The sequence below is a fragment of the Mirounga angustirostris genome, unplaced genomic scaffold (genome assembly GCF_029215605.1).
Source record: "Mirounga angustirostris isolate CCGP_5_RB_7025 unplaced genomic scaffold, mMirAng1.0.hap1 SCAF_1, whole genome shotgun sequence".
Classification (NCBI taxonomy): Eukaryota; Metazoa; Chordata; class Mammalia; order Carnivora; family Phocidae; genus Mirounga; species Mirounga angustirostris.
In genome coordinates this window covers 5,952,291-5,975,693 of record NW_026991709.1, presented here as the reverse complement: position 1 = coordinate 5,975,693, position 23,403 = coordinate 5,952,291, and the positions used below count along the sequence as shown (strand labels likewise).

General features: G+C 48.5%; 1 protein-coding gene across 1 annotated transcript in view; it reads right to left on the bottom strand.

Moving 5' to 3' along the window:
- DSCAM (DS cell adhesion molecule) overlaps window positions 1–23,403 on the bottom strand; it is a 957,910-nt gene that overhangs the window by 108,187 nt on the left and 826,320 nt on the right. The window contains exons 16-17 of the mRNA XM_064577323.1: window positions 16,009–16,176; window positions 5,736–5,806 (exon numbers count right to left, since the gene is read on the bottom strand). Of these exons, the coding sequence (XP_064433393.1) occupies window positions 5,736–5,806; window positions 16,009–16,176 (239 nt within the window). The remainder of the gene's footprint in view (window positions 1–5,735; window positions 5,807–16,008; window positions 16,177–23,403) is intronic.

The following is a 23,403-nucleotide window of genomic DNA, read 5'->3' as shown; positions in this document are numbered from 1 at the left end:
TGAATATAGCCCAAGGGTTTCCAAAAGAAAAGGTAGCCCCTCTTGATATGAATGTTTTAACATGAATGTATACAATGGGAATGGCTCATGTATTCATTTAACAAATATTTAAATATACTTCTACTGGGGATATGGTGGACAAACAAAAACAAAACAAACAAAATAAAATATGCCCTCTACCCTCACAGAGCTAGTCAACTGTCAGAAGTTGAGAGAAAATAATCATAGGGTATGTGGACAACCAAGAGGTTTTGAAATCAGTTTGGATTTTCCCTCTCTTGTTAGAGGGGAAAGAGGCTGACTTGTTAATATGAGAAGGGCTGATAGTTCCTTAAATATTTGTAAGACATGTTGGTCATTGGGATTTTTAATAAAGCTGCTGTAAATCCAACTCTAGAACAAATTGATTAAGAAGTGTAAATTTTGTAATTTTTCATAGCCTGAGGATTAAAGTGAGAGTCAAGGAATGAAGTAAAATTAATTTCAAGGCAACCCTTTTGAATTTCAATGGATGTTGGAAAAAGGGGTGTTGACTTACTACTCCAGTTATGCTAAGGCTAAGTTTACATTTGGAAAGAAAGAGGGATAAGGTAGAAATTACATTTTTCCTATTTTCTCTAATATTAAAGTCAAGTAAAATTTATAACAGGAAGTTGGAAGGAACAGGACAAGAAACTAATATTTGCTGAACCTCACTATGCACAAGCCACAATCTTGGCACTTTGTGTACCTTAGCTTATGGGTTGCTTAGAAACCAGTCGGAAAAATCTCGGTGAAGGTCCTCGACCTGACAGTCCCAAGCCCTCAGATTTTGGGCAAATCCCTTCAATGTCAAGAATTTGTACGAAACCCAGTATACCCAATGCACAGATCTAACGGCATAATGCATGCAAAGTTGAGCACAATGTCTGGCTGAGAGCAAATGTTCAGAAAGACTGCTTTCCCAGGGACCCCAGCCAGGAAATAGCATTTCAGAAGACAGTCCTTTTCCAATGTGGCATGCCATTTCCTGGGTAGAGGGATTTAGATGCAGGAGTCAAGTGGAGCCTGCAGTTTATTAAATCATTATGATGAAGGTCACTGGCAATAAGGCAGCTCTGCTTTTAAATGACAAGCTAAGCCATTTTCCCATTGTAAGAGCTCATCTGGGAAACATAACATATTGCAATGATGCCTCAATTAGTTGGAATTACTGGGGATTGTGCAGATGTGGTGTTTTAGTTAAAAGTATTCTTCGGATTACTGAAATTTAATCAAATCCCTAAATATGCAATGTTCAAATTTTATGCAAATCAGGTATCTCTTCTGCAACATTGTTCATCCCAAACAAAATCTAGCCAGAGGGTTTGATACAGAGGGGCAAGAAAGTGGCAAGATCATTCTCAGGACTTTGTCCTGAGTCATCAGTTGGACAACAGTTTTTAGCACTGTAATATTTAAACGATTGAAAATTTCATAGTTTTGGGATAGCGTATGGCTCTAAAAAGACTTCTCATTCAAAACAAAAGAAAATATTTATATCAATAGGAAAAAAAATCTCTGCCTTAAATTGCATCCCTGGAGAAATGTTTTGAGATACTTGTGATAGTTAAATATTTCAGATACTTAAGATTTTATGTTATGAACACATACAGATAGCAGGCAATCAAACTGTCCTTTATTTGCAATAACATGGGATCAGTTGATTCTGAGACTGACCAGAAGAGAAAGTGACAGGCACTGTCAAAAGAGACTTGCTCTGTCAGTATTCTGACACTTAGGGAGGTAGATTAAACCATAATTTTCTGAAAAGCCAAAGAATTCTCCTTTAGGTTTATGATTTTCAGGTACTTAATCAAATATATTATCAATAATCAGTAACTTTAAATATTGTTTCTGATTTTTTAAGATTTTATTTATTTATTTATTTGAGGGGAGTGGGGAGGAGCAGAGGGAAAGGGGCAAGCTGACTCCAAGCTGAGCTCCAAGCCCGACGTGGGGCTGGATCTCACGGCCCTGAGACTGTGACCTGAGCTGAAATCAAGAGTCAGGTGCTTAACTGACTGAGCCATCCAGGTGCCCCCATATTCTTTCTGATTCTGAATAACCACAGCAAAAACTGCAAGAAATTGTATTTGCTTTTGCAAACCCTTCTGTGTTCCAAAGGGGAGGAACAAAAGTTAGAAAATGAATATTATCATTTACTTCCTTTTAATTTATTTAGAACCACTTATGCTATCTTTTTTTTATTATGTTATGTTAATCACCATAAATTACATCATTAGTTTTTCATGTAGTGTGCCATGATTCATTGTTTACATATAACATCCAGTGCTCCATTCAATACGTGCCCGCTTTAATACCCATCACCAGGCTAACCTAACCCCCCAACCCCCTCCCCTCTAGAACCCTCAGTTTGTTTCTCAGAGTCCATAGTCTCTCATTGTTTGTCTTCCCCTCTGATTTCTCCCCTTCATTCTTCCCTTCTTATGCTATCTCTCGAGTTCCTGTCAAGGCACTGCTCAGCATTTTTATTTAACTCCAAATACTTAAAATTATTAAAAGCCTGATTTAATAGGGCACTGGTTCTTGGACATCTTCCTGAAGGCTGACATTTGATGTGATGTGCAGAGGGCCATTTCCTCTGACACTTAACAAATTTTTTGAACCATTACTGTCATTTATTTTTCGATAAATTACAGTAGGAGCTCATACGTAAAGGGGTGGGTCTGTGCGCTCCATGGAGCGGGGATGGTGGTTTTGGGTCCCCGCCATGGTAGGCTCAGGGGAACTTCCCTGCAGCATGAGTTAGACCCTCACGATATTCCAGCCCGGGGTTCGGAGTTCCTCAGAGCTGGGCGCCTTCTCTATGGCAGTTTCTGAAAGGCAGAATGTGATTTGGAACCCTTGGGCTGTGGACCTCATCATTCTCAACTCGAAGATGTCCTCATCTAATCATTTGTTCACTCACGCATTCATTCATGCAAGTGTGTCAGCCAATGGGGACCAGAGAGGAACGAGGTCCTCCCTGACCTTAAGCAGCTCTCCAAACCACAGAGGAGGTACAAGCGACGGAAGGTAGAACCTGTGGGATGGGGGCCTCACTGAGTTGTCACCAAGAGTGAGGGTCCCATAGGGGCTCAGACAATTACTCCCAGACTCATGCAGGACTGGACGGGGGGGCAGTGGGGAGTGTTACAAACAGTGTCGTCATTGACAGTGAAGGAGGAGGGGGATGCCAACTGTGGGCACATGAATGGCCTGTTGGAACAGGGGCAAAGTGGGGGTGACAGCCTGCAGCCAATGCTGAACGGCCTCGGGAGTCCAACAGGTCTCGGTTGACATTCAGTGGGCCATGGGGAACCTTCACCAAGCTTGAAATTTTAAAAATTTGAAACTTTTCCTTGGTGAAAGACATGGCTGAAATAAAAAGGAGGATTGTGTTGTTTATTTTGTTCATTAGAAGGGATATGTCACGGAAGTGTTGCTTATACAATAATTAGACAAACAATATCTAGCTCCAGTGTGACCTTTAGTCTCCAGAGTGCCCGGGACCTTTCAGAGGTCGGGAGTCTAAAATGGCTGTTTTCCCACCAAAGCCCCGGCACCCTTCTCCCCTCTGTCGCCTCTCTCCCCTGAGCGCATCTTTTACTTCTGTAGGTTGTCCTGTGACCATGAATGAGTTTCCAGTTCGCTCCTCCCATGACCCCGGTATTTCTATCCTGCTGACTGGGGCAGGGCTCCCTCTCTGGGTTAATGTGATTTCTCTTTCTTTCTTAACCTCCTTCTCTCTTTCCCTTTCTGGTCAGTTTCCTCACACAAAATGCAAATCTGGGGCTTTTACACCATAAAATCAAGGCGTATTTCATGCAGCATATTGTCCTTTACATATACTTTGGATTGTAGATAAAAGCACACAGTTTAGTGAAATCAGTGATGCACTTTCGTTACGTAATCAGGCCGACGTGAAATGACAAGCCAGCGAACGGGGGTCCTTACCCCGTTCAGTCTGTAAAATCATCCGGACACCTGTCTGCACGCTGACAGGCCCCACAACATCAGCCTGCTGCTCTGAGAGAAGCCACTGCCCCATGAACTGTGCATTACGCCCGGCTCATGATCTAACGGAAGCCAGGCTTTCTGTCCATAGCCCACAGCGTGTCCATTCTCTCAACATTAAGAAGAAATTTCACTGCAATTCACCGACTTCTGCCTTTTTTCTCCTCTGGAGACAGAAAGGAGGCCATGCCTAGAAAGTCTCAAAAGTTTCCATTTTGGGGCATACGAGCTCTGTGGACAGATACCTTTCTCAGGCAGGACCCAGAAAGCTTTAGGGGCCACAGGAATAGCTGAGCTTTCTCAGCGGCAAAGCGTGAGGCTGTGCGGAGCCCGCGGATGAAGCCTCACAGAGCCTTTAATTTGAGACCGAGTGAGTCAGCATTCCGTCTGTAGAACGGCCGGGATGCGTACAGGGTTATGGCTTGCTGAGCGCCTTTGACTGTACAGCGTGTGACGCTCGCTGCTGGTGGACATGCTCACAGAGAGGAACGCCACCCCTTCCCACGCTGCCCGGCCTGCGCTGGCTGTGCGGCCGAGCAGTCCCGGCCTGCTGTCCGCCGGGGCCAACCACTGGCTGGGGTACAAGAGCTCGCACGAAGGGGCTGTGGATTCGGCACTGAAGAGAGGCGCCACCCTGACAACCGGGAGCCCTTTTTGTTAGAGATGCAGCTCCCTTTACGAAAGAGCTGGTACCAGGAGGAAAACACCCACAAGAGGCGTGATGCGTTAGGTCATCAATGGTTTTAGGGGCCTGCCACTTGGGGACCCCGCTGTGGTTGTCGGCTTGGCCTCTGCCCTGAGTGCGAACGCAGGGGGAAAGGGTGAGAGCAGAGGAGAGGGAACCTCAGACCTGGAAGAGCCAGTGCAACTCACACAAGTTTGGACCCAACAAGAGCACTCCGGGGAGAGTCTACAGTCATCATCTGCAGGAGCGCATCCAGGGATGATGAATTCCCAGGACAGTTTCCCCCCCCAGGTTAGTGAGGTCAAGAACCCTGGGGCGGTGGCACCTCACACGCCCCTCGTGACCAGCTTGCTCCAGCTCGTAAGCCAACGCTGCTTCCTTCAGCAATGCCTTTGCTATGAAAAACATGGTGGCCGGACGAAACCATGCTGCGTGTGTAGTTGTTTGCTCTGCAGCTCAGGGTGTCTCTCCCAGTGACCGGCCGCAAGCCCTCATCCGACCAGCGGCCAGTCCACATCTGCAGCCACATGTGGGCTCCACTGCCTTGGACGGCAGCTGGCTCCACAGCCCACCTCGCTGAGGAGGAAGCGAAGGGCGTTCTCAAGGACACCGCTAGCTGGTGGCACAGTGAGGGCGACGGTCCCTTCTGCCAGCTCCATGGACTATCCACCATACTCAGATTTGCCACTTTGTAAAAGCACTTAGAAAAAGCTTCCCCTGGACTCAAGTTAGAAGTGCCGGGCACATCTGCTCCCCTATTTGTGCAGAAACAAGCTCTTAGGACCCAGTCAAATTCAAAGAATGAAAACAAGACATAACAACTCCACTCTCTGTGCACAAGTATTCAAAATGTGGATACACATATTGGATGTTAAGAAAAGGGCTTTTACTCTAACGTTGCAAAACCAAAGTTTCACAAAATGTTAGTGTCTCGGCTTCCTAACACGTAACGTGCGTGAGGTGCTCACCCCGCGAACAAAGTGCCAGGAATACAAGTGTTTGCTTGGTTTACCTTCCAGGTGACCCTGATGCTCTGAGATGACAGGGGTTCCAGGTGAACTTCCTGAGGTGGGCCGTCAGGAGCTGTAAAGACCAAAACCCACGGGCCGGTTAGAACTGAGTTCCAGAGCAGACTGACACCTACACAACACACAGGCCCAGGAGACAGGCCCCCGGCAGCGCAGAGAAGCTTGTCAGTGTGGCCGAGTCGCTGGATGCTGAATTCACCTGGTGCGTACTCGCTCCCAGGAAAAATGAACCTTGAGGAACTGTCCTTGTGTTCCTCTTCACCATGCCTTTGACACCGTGATTAATAAACCTCAAGTCTGAGCAAGTTTCTAGGTAGGACAGGAAGTTGTAAGACAAGATGGCTTTTATGAAACCCTGTGGGACTTGTCAAAGACCCTTCTCTTTCCCTCAGAAGTCATGTTTAGGGACATGGCACTGGGGTCACTCAGGTGGTGCAGAGCTATTGGGGCAAAAAAAAAAAAAAAAAAATCAGGATTCTTCTGCTTCCGAGTCCCTTTGATGGCTTTGGTTTTTCACACTTTCTGGTTGAAAACTCTCATGACGTAGGGGCCGTTGCCTCCGAAGGCAGAAGCAAAGTTAGAGAGCCAAAGCGTGCAACTCACACCACCCTATTTCCAATGCTTGTAGAGATTCCAATTACCTTCCAGTTCCAGTCTGTCACTAGGTATCAGAAACATGCTAGCACCAGGCACTCAGTACAGAACTAAGAGGTGGGACACGTTCTGGTCCACCAGGAGTTGACACGTTACCAGAATAGCAGATGCACGCATTGCAAGAAAGACCAGCCTACAGCGTGGTGGACACTCAGGCATCTTCCAAGAAATAGAAGCAACCGGAAACTCAGGACTCAGAGGGAGAGACCCCTCCTGATGAAAACATGCTGTGGGATCGACGGCTCTACCATCTGAGCTGCACAGGGACCATTTCTGTGGACGTGGAGACGTCCATTTGCAGAAGGGGGAGGAGCACAAGGGCAGATGAGGAAGCAGCAGTAGGGAATGTGAACTGGTTTGAAGGGTTTGAAAGTCGGTGGAAGGGTAAAGATAAAGGTCAGATTAGGGGAGAGGCAAGGTCAAGGGAAGCATGCTCTCCTTGGTTCAGGAGAAGAAGTTTTGAGTAATACCCGGATGGAGTTGCTAAGTTGATGGGTGTTTCAATCTTTCTGCCTGAGTTCAAATTCTGGCTGTTATCACTTAGTAGCTGTGTGGTTACTTAATTTCTCTGTGTCTCAGTTTCCTTCTTTATAGAACAGGACAATAAAATGCATGCCATAGGATTGTTATGAAAATAATGTACTCGGTAAATACAAGCAATAATAATTATTTTCATTGGGTTTTTGACACAAGGGGAGGTAAAGGGGGAAATTCATATAATGAAAAGAAAAGGTACACTTGAAGGAACAATGTCTGAGCACAGATGCAAGGGTACTATCAGGAATGGAGGTGGTGGGGTCCCGGGGCATCAGAGTGACCATCTCTGTGGTGGGAGAAGGGAGGAAACAACAGGGGAGCTTTTGGTGGACTTGCTGGTTGAGGGAAGCAGGTTCAAACCTGATTGTGTTTTGTTAGCAAATAAAGCGTGTTTCTTAGCAAATAATAAGAGGCAAGGTCAGGGGCGTCTGGGTGGCTCAGTCAGTTAAGCGTCTGCCTTTGGCTCAGGTCATGATCTCAGGGTCCTGGGATCGAGTGCCGCATCGGGCTCCCTGCTCAGTGGGGAGTCTGCTTCTCCCTCTGCCCCTCACTCCCCTGGCTCATGCTCTCTTTCCCCCTCTCTCGCAAATAAATAAACAAAACCTTTAAAAAAAAATAAAAATAAAAACATAGACAAAGTCAGCAAATCAGAATGGGAGAAGGAAGGAGGGCCGTGGCTTTAGGAACACAGGGCTCAGGGAATGGTAGTGGCCAATGGAAATGTGTGCCCTGCACAGCACAGAGGGACACGGAGCCCCAGCTTGGCATGTGAACATAACACGGGGGGAAGCTTGCGTGTGGGCCTTCATGAGGGCATCGACAGGTGCAGACAGAGTGTGCAAGTGGACTGGGGTGAGCATTGGCGCTGGGCAGGAAGAAGCAGGCGCCCAACTTCTACCGGGGGAGGGGCAACAGGACCCTCTGGCTCCATAGATGAGCAAGAAGGCGCAGGGGTGGGGGGGTTGGGCGCGGCGGGGACTGACTCCAGAGGCAGGGCTGGTGGGACCAGGAGGAGAGAGTGAGAATGCTGAGAGGAAGCCGGTTTGCCGGAAAAGATGGTTCATTCTGTTTTCCAAATATGAACTTGAAGGGAATTGGAGATATCAGAAATGTTTACAAGGGCCGGGAGAGAAAGAGGAGGAGTCAGGTCTGCAATCTGCTTCCTTCTCCACACCTCGTTCCGTCCTGCTACCGCCAGCCTGGCGTCTCTCTTCTGCGTGTCTCCTCTCTGTGCTTGGTCTGCCACTGTCCCCGCTGAGGCGCTCAGCCTCACCAGACAGCCTGCCCCAGTCCTGCATCTGTGGCTGGTGCCAGTTTTTATTTGGGTCCTAAACATTGATTCTGGTTTCCACTTGACCTCTTTTAAAGGGGACATGGGCCCAGAGCACCCTTCAAGCCACTCACTCATCATACTAACTTCCCTGTGTTCTGGGTCCTGCCTCTCTCTGCATGCTTCTGTTCTGCACCCCCATCCCCGATGCACCCCCCTGTCCCAGCCGTGGCCAACATCTCAGTGGAACCCAAACACACCTGCCCCGGGCAGATCTGACCTTCTGTCCTCGAGCTTTCTTTTCCCTCTGTCGGCATTGCCTGCTCACGCCTGGGCGACCCCCACAGTCTCCCCGCACCTCAGCGTGGGGACCATCACAATCACAAGGGGCACTGGGCACTTGCTCAGGGCCACCTTTGCCCCAGGCTGTCCTCCCCCTACTCTGAGCTGCACGGCCTCCCGATCTGGGTCTGGAGCAAGTCCCTGCCTTGAAGGGTAAAGCGTTGTGAGACATTGAAACGCGGAGCACACCTCTCTCAACCCGGCAGGTCACGGGGACCGCTGGTCTGCGGGAGGTGCTGCAGCCTCTTGGGTCCATCCATGGTTCCCCACGTGAGAAGGCTGCGTTAGCAGCGAAGCCGACTCCAGAGCAGGGACCGAGGGAGGGACAGGCATCCAGCCACCTGCCATCATCGTTCCTACAGCTCTGTACCTAATTTCTGCTCACAGGGTCATCCCCTTCACGCAGGAGCCCTTTGATACGAGCTCCAGTGAAAACCCGTGTAGCAGATTTCTCTCAGCCGAAAACTCTGTGGTCATCGAGAAGCACGGGGTTCATCCACGAACATCCTTCTTGAAAAAGTGATTTTGAGGTCTGACAGCTATATGGTGCTTGGTTATTTTAATTTAATTGTGCTAAATCAGACTTAAAGAAGAACCTGTTGGTGAGGAATGAGAGGTAAGATGGGGGCAGCACCTCACCCTGCATCCTTTGAGTGTGTCTGGCCTGTGACCTTTGGGGGCATCATTCTGGGCGGGGGGGGGGGGGTGGTGGTGGGTGGCTTCACATCCTTGATGAGATACAGTCAGGCTTAGCAACAAAGATAGGGGGGTAGCATTTACAAAATGGTCTTGATTCTACCAGAAACCTTGAAGTCAATGATGCAGTCATGAATTGGGGAGAATTTGTTTTTCCAATCTGGTCCAGACCTCTCTCTCAAAAATAAAGTTGTAGAAACAATGTCAAAGACAAACGCCAAAAGAATACAATCTATACTCACACATTAGAGTCATGCCCAATATAATTAGGAAGCGTTTTTGTTTGTTGGGGAACTGAATTTTCCACTCTTAAGTTTTCTAAAGCATTATAGGAAAAGCTTTATATATATATAATGAGTCTGCTTCCAGAAATTTCATGCTTTCCTTATAGCTCCTGAGCTGTAATCATTCCATAGGTCCTCATCTCCTGGCAAACAGACAATTTCTGTAATTTCTCTAAAATTTAATCCAAGGCAGACTGAATTCCCAAAAGCTGAAAGGATTCAAGATCAACCATTAGGTACTCACTTGTTTAACTAACTTTAAAAACTGTGTTGACATCTGACATTTAAGAATTTATTTACATGTTCTTGAACTGAAGCTATACTATCTATAGAAAGCATAGATTCTTCTTCTGTTTTTAAACCAGAATATGTCGCTTTTTCTTGCAAGAGGAGAAGGCTAGGAGGTAAGAATTAATAATGAATGTGATTTTCCAAAATAAATAATCTCTGCATTTCTACAGGAGCCCAAACTGCTCGATCTACGAAACAGTAATAATTGGAGATGGTGTGTACAGTTCCTAATGCTCTTCCTAGGCAAGGCAACTTTTATGAATTCTTTTTGGCTCAAGACACAGGATGACAGACCCTTCCTAACTGCCAGACACGTAGACCTCTGCTCTTGCTTCCCTCTCTCTGCATCCCCACCTCACCTCCTGAACCTGCTCCTCTCCTGTTTCCTGCTTCCCTGACAGTCACTCTCAATGAATGGTCTCCATGGATGGTCCTCTCTCTCACTTCCAATTGGTGAACACAAGACTCCAGCCTCAGCACTTCCCTCTGCCCCTCGAAATACCCTCTCCTCCACAAAGCCATCTCCTGGCTTAATGCAGTCTTGGCACCAAATCAGTCATTTAGCCTGGCTGAACCATCTCTGTGGGAATCACTCCCAAATTTCTATCTCTGGTTCCCTTATTGGCGGATTTAATGAGGGCTTCCTATGCGCCGGTGCAAAAGTCAGCAAGGACTAGGGTACAAAAGTGGGCTCCACAGACACGTTTACCTCTGCTGGAGGCAGCAGGGGTGAGAATGATGCTCTTGGCTACGCAGAGGAGACCAAGACGATGTTTGATAAAAATCACATTGAACAAAGAACAGTTGACCCCTAGACAGGAAAAAGATGACTTCATGTAATAGCTATTTATCAAGTAAGTAGCTTATTAATTTAAGCTCTTTATTTATTTAACACTTATTATGTGCCAAACACTGTTCTTGGTGGTTGGGATATGGCAATGAACCAAACAGGCAACTATTCCTGCCCTTGTGGGAGGGACCCAAAATAGATCTAAACAAAATAAATTGGTAAATTATATGTTATGTTTTATTATTTATGTTTTCATTTATTTTCATTATTTTTTATTTTTTATTAAAATTAGAATTAAATTAAATTAAATTTAAATTTTATTTAAATTATATGCTATGTTGATGGTGATGTGATGCTATTTTTACAAAGGAGAATGTTGAGGGAGGGAGGGGGCCAAGTGTGCCAGAGTGGGCCGTGGGTCGGACTTTAAATAGTGAGTAGGACTCACAGAGATGCCATTTGACCAAACACCTGAGGAGCTGTGGGGTGGGGGAGGAACATTCCAAAACATTCCAGAACATTCTAGGTTAGCCAGTGAGTGTATATAGGGCATGAATGAGGAGTGGCAAGGCATCCAGTGATTTTTCTGGTTTAATTTCCAAAGTCTCTAAATGGATGCTGGAGAAAAATGATGGCCACGGAAGCAGATTGCTGAAGGCTCAGGCACAGGGCGTGCCTGATTCTTCCTGGGGGGGCAGACCCTGTGTATTTGACGTCCCCTGGAGGAACACAGTTGATGCCATACCGGGCCCTACTGGGCACCACGTTTCACATTTATTGTTACATGTGGATGCCTTTTATTCCTTAAGCCCTCATCACATCCTCTCCCCCTCCACCCCCAGCTCAGCACACAGAGGCAACGCTTCCTCTAGATTGGAGCTGCTACTCTGGAATGTGATCAGGACTGGTACAAAGGGCTGTTAATTTAGTGCTGGATCCAAGGGAAACCCAACGACTCCATGTGGTGACCCTTCCGTAATCCCGACTTTCCACTCTCGGATGCATCTGAAAAAACTCAGTGGTTTCTCAGTGAGCTCCTGCGTAACCGAACTTCCAGGTTCTAGGGGCAGATTCATAATGAAAACAGTGAAGGGGTCAGCCATCCCAAACCTGGGCCGAGGCGCTAGGCGACATGTGACCTTCAGGGCACAGCTGCTAATAGGGAAGTTGGTCTTGGTGAGGGTCAGCTGCGGATGTGACATGCTGTTGGGGGTTGAAGGAACCTGGAGAGTCAGTGCATTTCTGGTCCGTTAGGATCTAATCCCGTGGACTCCTGACAGTGTCTCCACTTCCTCCCTCACCTTCTGGGTCAGGGGCTGCTGAGGGGAGTCGGGAGGAGAGTGCTGGACAGTGAGAACCCTGCTTCGTGTCGAGTGCATTGGGTGTATGATAAAACCCCCATGCACTTTCACACGAAAATGCCCTGGGTGGGGCGCCTGGGTGGCTCAGTTGGTTAAGCGACTGCCTTCGGCTCAGGTCATGATCCTGGAGTCCCGGGATCGAGTCCCGCATCAGGCTCCCTGCTCAGCGGGGAGTCTGCCTCTCCCTCTGACTCTCCCCCTCTCATGCTCTCTATCACTATCTCTCTCAATAAATAAAAATCTTAAAAAAGAAAAAAGAACATTAAAAAAAAAAAAGAAGAAAATGCCCTGGGTGTGGTTGTGTTGGAAAATGCTGTTTTCCAACATTAGGTAAGGATGCTGTGCAGATGGTATGATTCCTTCTTCACTAAGCTCTGGGATGGGATATATGACAGGAATCCAAAACCCAAATTCCCACCATGGCAAGACCTAAGTTAGGGATCTGTAAAATTTTTATGTAAAGGGCCAAATAGTGAATATTTAGGCTTTGTAGGCTACAGGAGTTCTCTGTTACATAGTCTTTTTAAAATGTAAACCCTATTCTTTGCTTGAGGGTTGTAGGGGGGATTTGGCCCATGGGCTGGAATTCGCTGAATTCTTAAATGAAAGAAGGGTGGGATGATGATTAATTGAGGGGAGCTACGGTCAGCCTCAAGTTAACCTCTATATACTTGGCTCCAGCTGATGGGTGCCAAGCAGGCACTCAGGAGGAACTCAAAATTTGGATTTTGATCTGAATTTTCCCGATTTCAAAAACTGGTGCCTAAATCGAACGATTTGCACTACAGTAGGGCAGACCCAAGCCAAACAGATGCTCAGGCCTGCTGTGCTGTGGGCTGCAGTTTGTGACCCGGGACAGCCCCAGCCCACCGGGACAGGGCTGGGAATCTCAGGCTACTGGCCCCGATGATTCCTGCAGGCTTAGAGCTCCGGCGGGGTGTGCTTTCTTCCTCCACCTTCCAAAGCCCTTCCCTTTTGCCTTCCTCTACTTTTCTTTCTTTATGAGACCCTTCAAAATTTCAGTGCAAATACATTCTACACACACACACACACACACAATCACTGTCACACCCTTCTAACACAATCCAGTGAGGCATCTTTATGAAGATTCCTCCCACATGAGATTTCCATGAAAGATCTGCCTTGTGCCGGACACACATGAAGAAGGAAACCAGAGCAGCCTGTAGCCCCTCATGTTGAGGGGGCCACAGCCTCACCCAGGACCCTGAGGTCCATGCAGAAAGGATGACATGCCTCAAAGGCCATTGTCAGAAGGATTCCTACTTAGCGGTGGGGGAGGAGGCACTAATGTCATCCAGGGAGACCCTCCAGACAGAGGGCACAGCACACATGCAGAGGACAGGGGGCAGGAAGGGGCCACAGGAAGTCGAGCACAGCTTCAAAGCAGAGGGGGTCGGGGAAGACCCAGACCTGACCACTTCACAGACACATTTTCAGCTGGGCACTGAGGGATGTCCCCCACGCCTGAGATTGGGCACTGTATTACCATAAAAATGAGTGGGTCTACAGCTTCCAGGAGCTTCCATCTGAGAGAGAGATAGTCTGCTTGGGAGATGGCCTTAAGGAAAGTGGGCAATAAGGATGGGAAAAGGTCACCTTGAGATGACAGTAACTCCCCAAAGCTGTGTCGTTGGGTATCCCTGCTGGGGAGCGTTGGCAGCAATCCATGGCCGCCGAAGGCAATTCTGATGAGGGGATCCTTGGCCAGGACAGTTGCCCTACCTTCTCCGTGAGTCACAAGTAAGAAACCCTGATTTCTTCATGTCAGCCACAAAACCAATGCACCAAGACAAAGACAAATCCTGTTCTGGAGCTCCACTTTGCTCTAGCTCCTCCCCTCCTTGCATTTTCCCCTAGCTCGTCTGAACAGTGAATCAGAGAGGCTCTGTGGGGCCACCAGCAGCCAGCGCGCAGGTCGAATCCCAGAGGCCAGCCCTGGAAGTCAAGAGGGTGTCTGCAGAAAGGCCAGGGAGTGGCACCACAGGTCTGCGCCGCCGGGCTGGGAGTGGCTCTTCACCTGGCCTCCAGGCTGGGGAGCGACGTTGCCATGGCAACTGTCAGCCGCAGCAGGGGCCACCGAGAGCCCAAGAAAAGGCTACCCAGCAGGGTTCATGGTGGCAATCTGGAAGGCAGCCACCAGAGGCACCACCGGAAAACACAGTTCTCTTGAGAAGGATGTCCAGATGGAGCGCAGTCAGAGCAAGGGTTAAGAAGGAGGAGAAGCTTGAGGAGTGAGTCCAAGATTACATTTGGGGGGCAGCGTCTCCTCCCTAAATATACAACGTGATGAAATTCCAGGAAGTTCGTGGGCTGTTTAAATATTTAAATACGATTCTATTTCTGCAGGAGCACGTTGACACTCATTTCTCACTTGTTTCTGAGAAATACAAAGTACTTTGAGAGCTTGCATTTCTTTCCCCCAATTATCCAGTATGTTTGTGGTGAGGAGGAGAAAGGCATCATTATGTCCATTTTGCAGATGAGAAATCACATAGAGTTTCTAAGCAATAGAAATGGCTCATCCTCAGACACCCATGAATAAAGCTATCCTATCACCCGCACGTAAAAACAATTTTCAAGAACCAATGTGTTCCCAGGTGGAGAATGAAGTGCTCATCCCCAGTGCGGGAAGAACTGTCTATTTCAACCCACTTCCTTGTGGATGGCATTGACTACACATAGCAGAAGAATGAAATGTTTGTATTTGTTTTGGTCCAGCAATCCTACTACTTGGAATTAAACCTAAGAATAATCTTAAGTGGCAAAAGAGACCGCAGAGGATGTTCATCACAGTGGCATTTATAGTAATAAAAGACAGAAAAAAACAGACATTTCTAATAATATAGGATTTGTGAAATAGATGGTGGAAGATATCATTATGAATTGTAGGCAAGTACTAAAGGGGTATAGAAGAGTGATGACTTTTTGGAATGCCATTAACGAGGGTTGAAGAGAAGGGGGTAGAGGGAAGGAAGTCAAGAACAACCCTAATTCCCCAGCTGAAAGCTGAAACAAACCTCTCATGGACTCTCACTCATTCGGGGATGATCACATTAAACCTGGTGTGGAAGAAGGGATCCGAGTCTAAATTTCCAGTTTCACTGCAGCGGTACGTAGTGGCTGATTAGCTCTGATTTTGGCAGGGAAAGAAAAGCCAGGTTTGGGGCTCCTAAGAGATAAGCCAGGCCTGGATCCTTACCTTTCCTTCCCCAGAGCACCTCAGTGGCAGCTGGCTTCCTCCTCTCCCGCCAGGATGTGGGTTGACAGCCAGCCTTAACTGACACTGCCTAATGGCTCAGACCCCCACAAATTGATCAGTTCACCCCTGGTAGCCAAGTGCGAGTGTTGGAGGGAGAATGCATGCGTGCGTATGTGTGATGAACGATTCAGTAGGTGATAGCACCACGCCCACAGGTAGCCCTAGGTGCTGGGATTAGGGAAGCGGTTTGGCCTTCTTCAAAACACTTATCTCTATCCTCTAAATTTTCAACCCTGAATATGAAATTCTTTGGAATAGGAAGAACAATAAAGTTTACTATAGAAATATTGACATTTCTAGTCAATAAAATATCGTCTACCGCTGTCCCCCCAACTCCTCACACACAGAATATTCTTGCCATTTCCTAGTTAAGCCATCCACTCACACCTGGATTGCACAGGGCCTTGGGCAAGACATACACTCACGGTTCTCCTGTCAACCCGGATTCCATGATCCAAACAGAGGAAATGTAAAAATGGCCCAGCTCTTTAAAATATCACCAGACTGGTAGTCTCCTATGTCTGTGTTTTAATTCTTGCATATGAGAACCCTGAACGAAGTTGGAAGAACAGTGCCTTCAAAGTAGCAGGCAGAGCGCTGTCTGCGTCTCTAACAGGGTGTGGCGCTATGGAGGGCACTCTTCAAAAGGCCTCCACCAGGCGCAGCCCACAGCCTGATTCTGTGTTAGCCATGTGAGCCCCGGGGGCCAGCTCCAGGGCTCCGGGACATGGGCCTCGCCCGCTCACACGCACCTGCCTCATCCGCGGTGATGGAGAGCTCGTTGCTGGGCTCGCTCTTGCCAATCCGGTTCTTGGCGTACATGCGGATGCTGTAGGTGGAGGAAGGGTGGATATCAATGATGGTGGCCGAGTTCAGCTGAGGGGAAACATCTTTGGTTCTCTGAGCAGAATCCCAGGAGTCTTTTGGGTTTTGTTTTTCAAAAAAGAAGAGATAGAGACGTGAGTTTTTTTTCTCTGCCTCTGAAAGTTCACAAGTAGGAATTAAACATGCACACGCACGCGCGCGCACACACATAGGAAGGAAGAAGGAAAGAATAGTTACAACTCAAAGAGAATTCTCAAAGCAATGCTCCCAGCGTGCTGGCGGGTTGGCCATCAGAGGGGGACACTGCACACTCATTACCCATGTTAAGGGGGACAAGGGCTGTGGGCAGCTGAGGTCTGGGGGGACATCTGAGGCACTGGTGGATATCAAGGAGGAAGGCGCACGCGTCAGTGAATTGGGAAACGGCCACATCAAGGCACTCATTGTATGAGATAGTAAAAGGAATTATGGTTTGGACACTGCCCCCCAGCCACAAAAAACAAAACAAAACAAAACAAAAACTCTGGTTCTAAAAGGTATTTGAAAACCAGCGAAACCCCTAGCCATGTCAGATCCTTCCTGTTCTAGAAGCACAGCAGTCAACATGAAATACTTACGTAAAAACTAATCTCAGTCTCCAGCATAAACACTTAGTCTCAAATACTTTCTTGTGGGAAATATTTTCCACCACGGCTAATTTTCACAAGAGCACAGGCCTCATGGGAAGAGTTATCGTTGAATATGTGACAATTTGTACCTGCTGGGTTTGGGGCTTCGACCAATGAGGAGTAAATGGTTCTCCTTTCAGAAAGAGTTTGGGTGGTTGCTAACCGGGGTTGAGGGGTCAAGAGATGCTGTCAGTTGTGGGAGAACAAGAACCTCAGGTGGTGCACAGAGATGGGGCTTATACAGCCCCACAGTCCCCGGTGTCCTCTTGGGTGGCCCTCACCACCCGTATAGGAACCTCACCGAGGTTCTGTGCTCCCAGCTGGATTCTGAGCTCCATGGCAGCAGACACCATGCTTGCCATGTCCACTGCCACGTCCCCGGTGTTTGCACAGTGCCTGATGCCCAGCCGATGATGCATCATAAATGCATGTTTAACAGATGAATACATAAAGGGCAAACATACAGACCTCTGAGCCTTGGGGAGGGTTCGTTTCCCCTTCCATGTTCATGATGAGCATGGAAGTTTAGAGGGCTGGTCTGCCTACAGGTAGCCATAAATATTAAGAGGTCTTCTGGACTTGTACAAAAATATGTCTCTTCCAGGCTGCCTTGGAATGCTGTAACTAACCGGGGAACAGAGCATAATAAAGACTGACAATGACTCTTCCACCTAAAAGGAAAAGTATCACTTGAGTCAAGAAGACTGAAGGTGGATAAACACTGACATAGAAAAAGAAGATGCTACAAAAAAATCACACAGTAGAAGAGGAGAAGAAGGTGATCCGACAGAGGACCCCGAAGTGGGGGGGATTTAGGACCAGTGGACTGACACATAAATATGGACCCTGTCCCAAAAGGAGAAAGCCAAACCTTCTGGAGAAGACATCTAGGACAAGAGAGGAACCTCGGGCTCTGTAAGGTGCAGAGAAGCAGCTAACCAGTAGGTACTTGTAGTGGTTGATGGCTCTGCCCCGGGCCACAGGGAGGTTTCTGGAACTGCCAGGTCCATGAAGACATGGCCATCTTCACCGAGGTTGTGTCTGGGAGACAGCAAAGAGGCCTGAGGAGGTGTAGTAATGTCCACTGACCGCCTCCTCCTCCTGCCAATCAACTCACGAAGAGCCCATGGGGGCGTGGCCAAGGCAAGGGGTAAAGGGCAGGAAGTGCAAGGTGCTTGAAGAAGGGGTGGTGTTTTTAGCTTCTTTCCTGCAGTTATTGCACTTTGATAAAAAAAGATGATGTCAATGATCATGATTATTAGAATAAGGTTCAGAACAACACAGGAAGGATTTTGAGCTAAAGATCAAGAAGATGAGAAAGAATGCTTTATCCTGGAGGATTTGAAAGTAACTGAATGGAGAAGAAGAAAGTCTACTTAAATCCCCAGACACCTTCTGGCAAATGATACGGCATCAAAGGAGGAATAAAACAAGGACGTGACTACCCAGAAGAAAAGAGGATAGGGATCGGAAATACTGTTTCTGATCACAGATGCTGATGTGCAGACAGGCAGGACGTGGATTATTAGCAAAGTGTGCTGGAAAATGTAACACTGGGCATTATGAACAATCACAGAGCGATCTTGACACTTGGGAGGATGGAAATGCAGATGGAAATGCAAGTACAACTGGGAAGGGCGTATCACAGACAAAATAAAGAAACTTGGGAGTAAGTCCCAAACAGAAATGCATGCTTGGGAATCCAAGAGCTGGAGGATGCACGGAGAGTGCTGGGAAGGGCATGAACAGGAAGGGCAAGAAATGACATTGTCGGGGGAATGTATCACAGGTGTCCTTGCCCTGTGGAGGAGGGGGACAGTGCTTTCCGGATGCAGAGAACAAATACGGTGTCGAGGAGGGCTTATAGTTCACACTGGAAAATCCTTCACAAGGGGACTATTTACCAAGGTGTGGGCTGGGCTAGAGATTCCCAGCACCTAGCAAGAGTGGGGAGCTGCTCCCTCTGGGGTCAGGAGGGCCAACGGGAAGGGGCAGCATTGCCGGAGTCCAGACAGGGCTGGGACCGCAGAAGAGGGGCCCCTGACAGAACACAGTTGCTGCCAGGATCCTTGTCTGAATCATTCTTTGTGCTTGCCACCGGGCGAACCCAAGGGGAGCTCAGAGGGGGAAAAAAATCTGCATGTCGTAGCCGGTGGAGTTCGGCTCCCAGAGCAGGGCAGACAGTGGGTTTGCGGGGTTGCATCTGCTCCCCTGGCCCTGTGCTAGGCATTTTATAAACATGACTCCTGCGGTCCCCAAATGCGTGGGCACGTCGGAAACACCTCCGAGTTTTGTGACCTCTGCTTTCAGACCCACTGAATCAGAATCACTTCGTAATGGTGCCCAGAAAACTGCGCTTCACAAAGCCTCTCTCTGGGTCATTCCGATGCACAGCTAGAGTTTTGAGCGCTCTATCTGAATGAATTATTACAACATCCTGGTGAGGTAGGGATTTTTATTTTCCTTGTGAAGGTCAATAAACGAAGGCCTGTTACATGGCTGGCATGACGTGCGGCCGGCGTTTGACCTCACCTGTGTTACCCTGAAGCTCAAGGTCATTTTCTGGTAGCATGTGACCTCCACATAGTCCCTGCGGGACACCTAATGAGACTGGATTTCAATTTTCCAGACATCTGCTGAACATCTCGTATGTTGGGAGGCAGACTGACAAGGGCTTGACTTGGCTTACTGACCACGAGTTTAGTCAAGTGCAAGGGAGGGGAACAGAATTACTGTAACCCCTGTGAGTATGCGGGGACGGAAGTGGGGAGAGCCGTGCAAGAGCAGACTTGGACCCTGGTTTAGAAAGGAGATGTCAGGGGCGTTCCCTGAACCAGTGGGCGGGGTTCCCTGACATGCCCCAGAGAGACCGGTGCAGGAAGAGGATGAGGGAAGTTCAGACTCACATTCCTGCCTCTGAGATACCCAACAACCCCGTGGGAAAGGACTGAGGGAGCCCACAGGGACCAGAGTGCTTGTACTGGGTGCTCACTGGGGACTCCCACTTGGGGGTCCGACATCCCGAGTCAGGGGGATGGCAGATCACCAAGGACAAACATAAGAAGGGAAGATTTGATCTAAAGAAGTGTTAGAAGCCAAAGATCAGGAGGAGTGAGGGTGACCAGAAGGATGTTCTGGAGACAAAATGGTTCTAAATGTTTAAAAATTATGAGGCAGCTCGGGGAAGGGCCACTCCTATTGCCCTGGTTACTAGAAGGGAGACACAGGGCATAGGGAAAGCCCCTTCTGCTCCATCTGCTCCATGGAGGAGATAGTCTCATGGTGAGATGGGGAAGGGGGGCTCGAGAAAGAAGGCTCTGGAAGATGGCACTTAGCTGTATAAGAGAGTGTGTGCTTCCTGGGCCGCATGGTTACGTTCCAGGACAAGAGCGGGTCCCAAGGCACTGGAGCCCCCTGGGCGATCTGTGAGGCACTGTGCGGAAGGAGACAGGGCCAAAAGGGGGGATGTGGGCACGAGGCAGGCTGCCTTCCAAAGAGGGGATAAAGGGGATGCCGCAAAGCGCCTGAGGAGCTGGAGGCACACACGGGGTGAGATGCTGGGATTGGGCGGCGAAGGGGTTCTTGTGTCCATCGAGGGGAGAAGCAGTACTTGCTAGGAACCAAGTCACGTGGCAGCCAAAGCCACGCCACACAAGGCAAAGTCGATGATGTGGGCAGGACCGGATTGAGAGGGTCAGGGGGTGGTCATAGGAGATACAAGTAAAGGGACTTGGGATGTTTTATTTTTCCTGGCAAACAGGAAAGCAGGAGAGTCCTCTGTCTTCAAATCCTGCAAGGGGTCTCATTTGACCACAGGGTTTAGGGGTGGGAAGAGGGCCACTGGATTCAGGAAGGTCTGTTTTGGTGCATGAAATGTAAGAACTTGTGACAGTCATGGCTGGCCCAAGGCAGAACTGCTTTCCTGGGGCTAGGGAGTTTCCATTGTTGGAGCTGTTCAAGCACAGACCGAGTGGTCCCTTGCAGGGACCCACTCGGTTACAAACGCCAAGTACAGCAATACCTTACGTCCTTGGCAAATCAACAAAGAGTAAAGGAAAGTGTCTTGGGTATGATTTCATCGCTTGACACAGAGGATGAGGGTCAACAAGTTCACAAATGTTTATGAAAAGTCTCATATGTGGACTGTTCACTGTTGGGGATGCAGGGTCATAGCACAGGGCTCCTCAGACACCGTCCCTGCCCTGAGGGGTCACAAGAACCCTCAGAGGGACAGCTTCCCAGTAGGGGAGACAGATGTTAAACATCTTCCCAGTAGAGGATCCAGGTATTCAGTAAGCATCCACAAGCCCACTAAATGTTCCAAGGCAGACAGGATGCTATATGAATAGAGGAAGGGGCACATTATAAAATGGGTGATCGGGGAAGGCTTCCTGGAGGAAGTGACATTTAAGCTGTGATTTCAAGGATCAGTTTTCTATGTACTCAGCCTATAAGTTGCATTAGCTTAAATTATAGTTGTCCTTTTTATATACCCAAAACTTATCGAGGAAGAAACTAATACATGAAAAGACTAACGTGATTTTTATGGCAGTGAATACCATTACTGCCTGCTGCCCAGGCCTTTCAAACTGAACGCAGTGGAGGGTCAGGAGGGCCCTGCTGGTGACGTGAGGTCATGGAGTCGGACCCACCTGTCCCATGGGCTCTTCCCCAGCGACTCTCCTGGAACCGATTCTAACTCAGACTGGGTTAGACTCGCTCCAGGGCTGTGTGAACCTCTCAGCCCCGGCCCTGTGTGCGGTGGAAGGACAGTGTGAAGCATGGACGGGTTCTGACTGCAGCCAGGTCATAGATAAGGAGCTCTCCGACGTGGGTTATGTAGAACCCGCTCAATTTAGAATTCGGAAGTGCTGTGAAGATGATTCTTAGATTTGGATCGCAGGTAAATTAAACGCCCCGAGTATTTTCTGAGTGCTCCTCACGTGGCAGGCATTGTGCTGAGTGCTGGGATCCAGGAGCATGTGACCCTAGACAGCAGAGTTCCTGCCTCTGGGGAAGTTTCACGGAGTGCTGGGGTGCTGAGGATTCTCAGGTGGAGGGCACAGACGGTTTTAGGGGCATTTGATTTAGAAGCATGTGTGCATGCCAGACTGATACTCTAAGCCACCATTTAGAAGACGTTGGCTATGTGCCAGACACTGGGGACATGCTTTAAAGCCACTCCCTTGTAAAAGAGTATTCACCAAGTATGCACTGAGGGCATGTGTGCTGGGCTGTGCTACATGTTGGAGGAATGGGTTGGGGGAAAACTAGGCCTCGTGGCACAGGAATTTGCAGCCCAGTGGAGAGGATCCATGGATCCGCGGTCACAGCCACAATGGCCCTATTCCCAAAGACGGTACCCTTCTGCGGAACCCATGGTTAGAACTTCGACATACCTTCTTGGTGGACGCCATTCAGTCCACGACAGCATCATAAAAATGTCAGTTCTCCCTAAGTTAGTTAGCAAAGTTGATGCAATCCCAATAAAAAAATGCCAAAAATGTTTTTATGGAGCTAGACCAGTTGATCCTAAGGGTCACATATGGGAAGCTAAGAAAACGTCAAAAGGCAGTCAGAAGGGCGGACTAGCCCTGCCAGAAGTTAGAACATGAGAAGAAGCCTCCACGATTAGCGCAATGTGGTGCTGATGCAGTCATAGATTGATAAAACGATGGAATAGACTAGAAAGTCCAGAAATGATGGAGGAGCACAAGGAAAGCTAGCCGGTGACAAAGTTGGCATCTGAAACCACTGGGGAAAGGTGGGCTTTTTAATAAGTCATGTTGGGGCAGCAAGATTTCCATCTGGGAAAAGATCAAACTGGACCCGTGTCTCCCAGAATACACAAGAATCAAGTCCAAATGGATCAGAGATCTGAATGTAGGAGCGAGAGAAAGAAACCATACAAGTAGAAATCAGGGTGGATTCTTTCATAGCCCAACTGTAGAGAACAGCTTTTCTAACTTGATTCAAAATCCAGATGCAATAAAAGGAAATGTTGATAAATTTGGAAAAAAAAAACCAAACCATAATCACAGAAACAACTATATGATCGCCTGTGACAGCCCAGCCAGGAAAGAAAGGAGATGATGCTGTAGGAGCACGTGACGGGAGGCCTGGCCTCGGGTGTGGGCAGGAATGCGTCCTTGTGGAGGTGACATGAGAGGTGGGGTCTAAGAAGCAGGTGGGAGTAAGCATGGGAACCGCGTGGTCCAGGGAAGGGGGTGGTCTTGCCAAAGGGCAGCCTGTGGCCTTTGAGGGACTCCTGTCCCAGGGAGATGCTGTGGTGTCCCATTTCACAGCGGGGAATGCTGAGAGCAAGGGGCCAGTGAAGGCACACAGATGGCTGTGGAACCAGCACCTGGAAACGACCGATTCTCCCGAAGACAGGGAGGCACTGAACCGCTCCCCCAAGACACCCCCCAGGCACCCTTGCCAAGAGCACAGAAGCCCGCCACCCTGCAGTTATGCTTAGCCAGAGAGACGGTGGGGGCCTCCCCACCCTGGGACTCTGTGGACTGTCCCCACGATGTGCGTCTGCCTGTCTCTGGAGTTCTCCACGTTACGGTCAGCGTCCCGGCCATTCCCTGCTAGAACCTGCTTGCCTCACCTAAGAAGTGTTTCCTTGACTTCAAGATGAGTGTCTCAGAA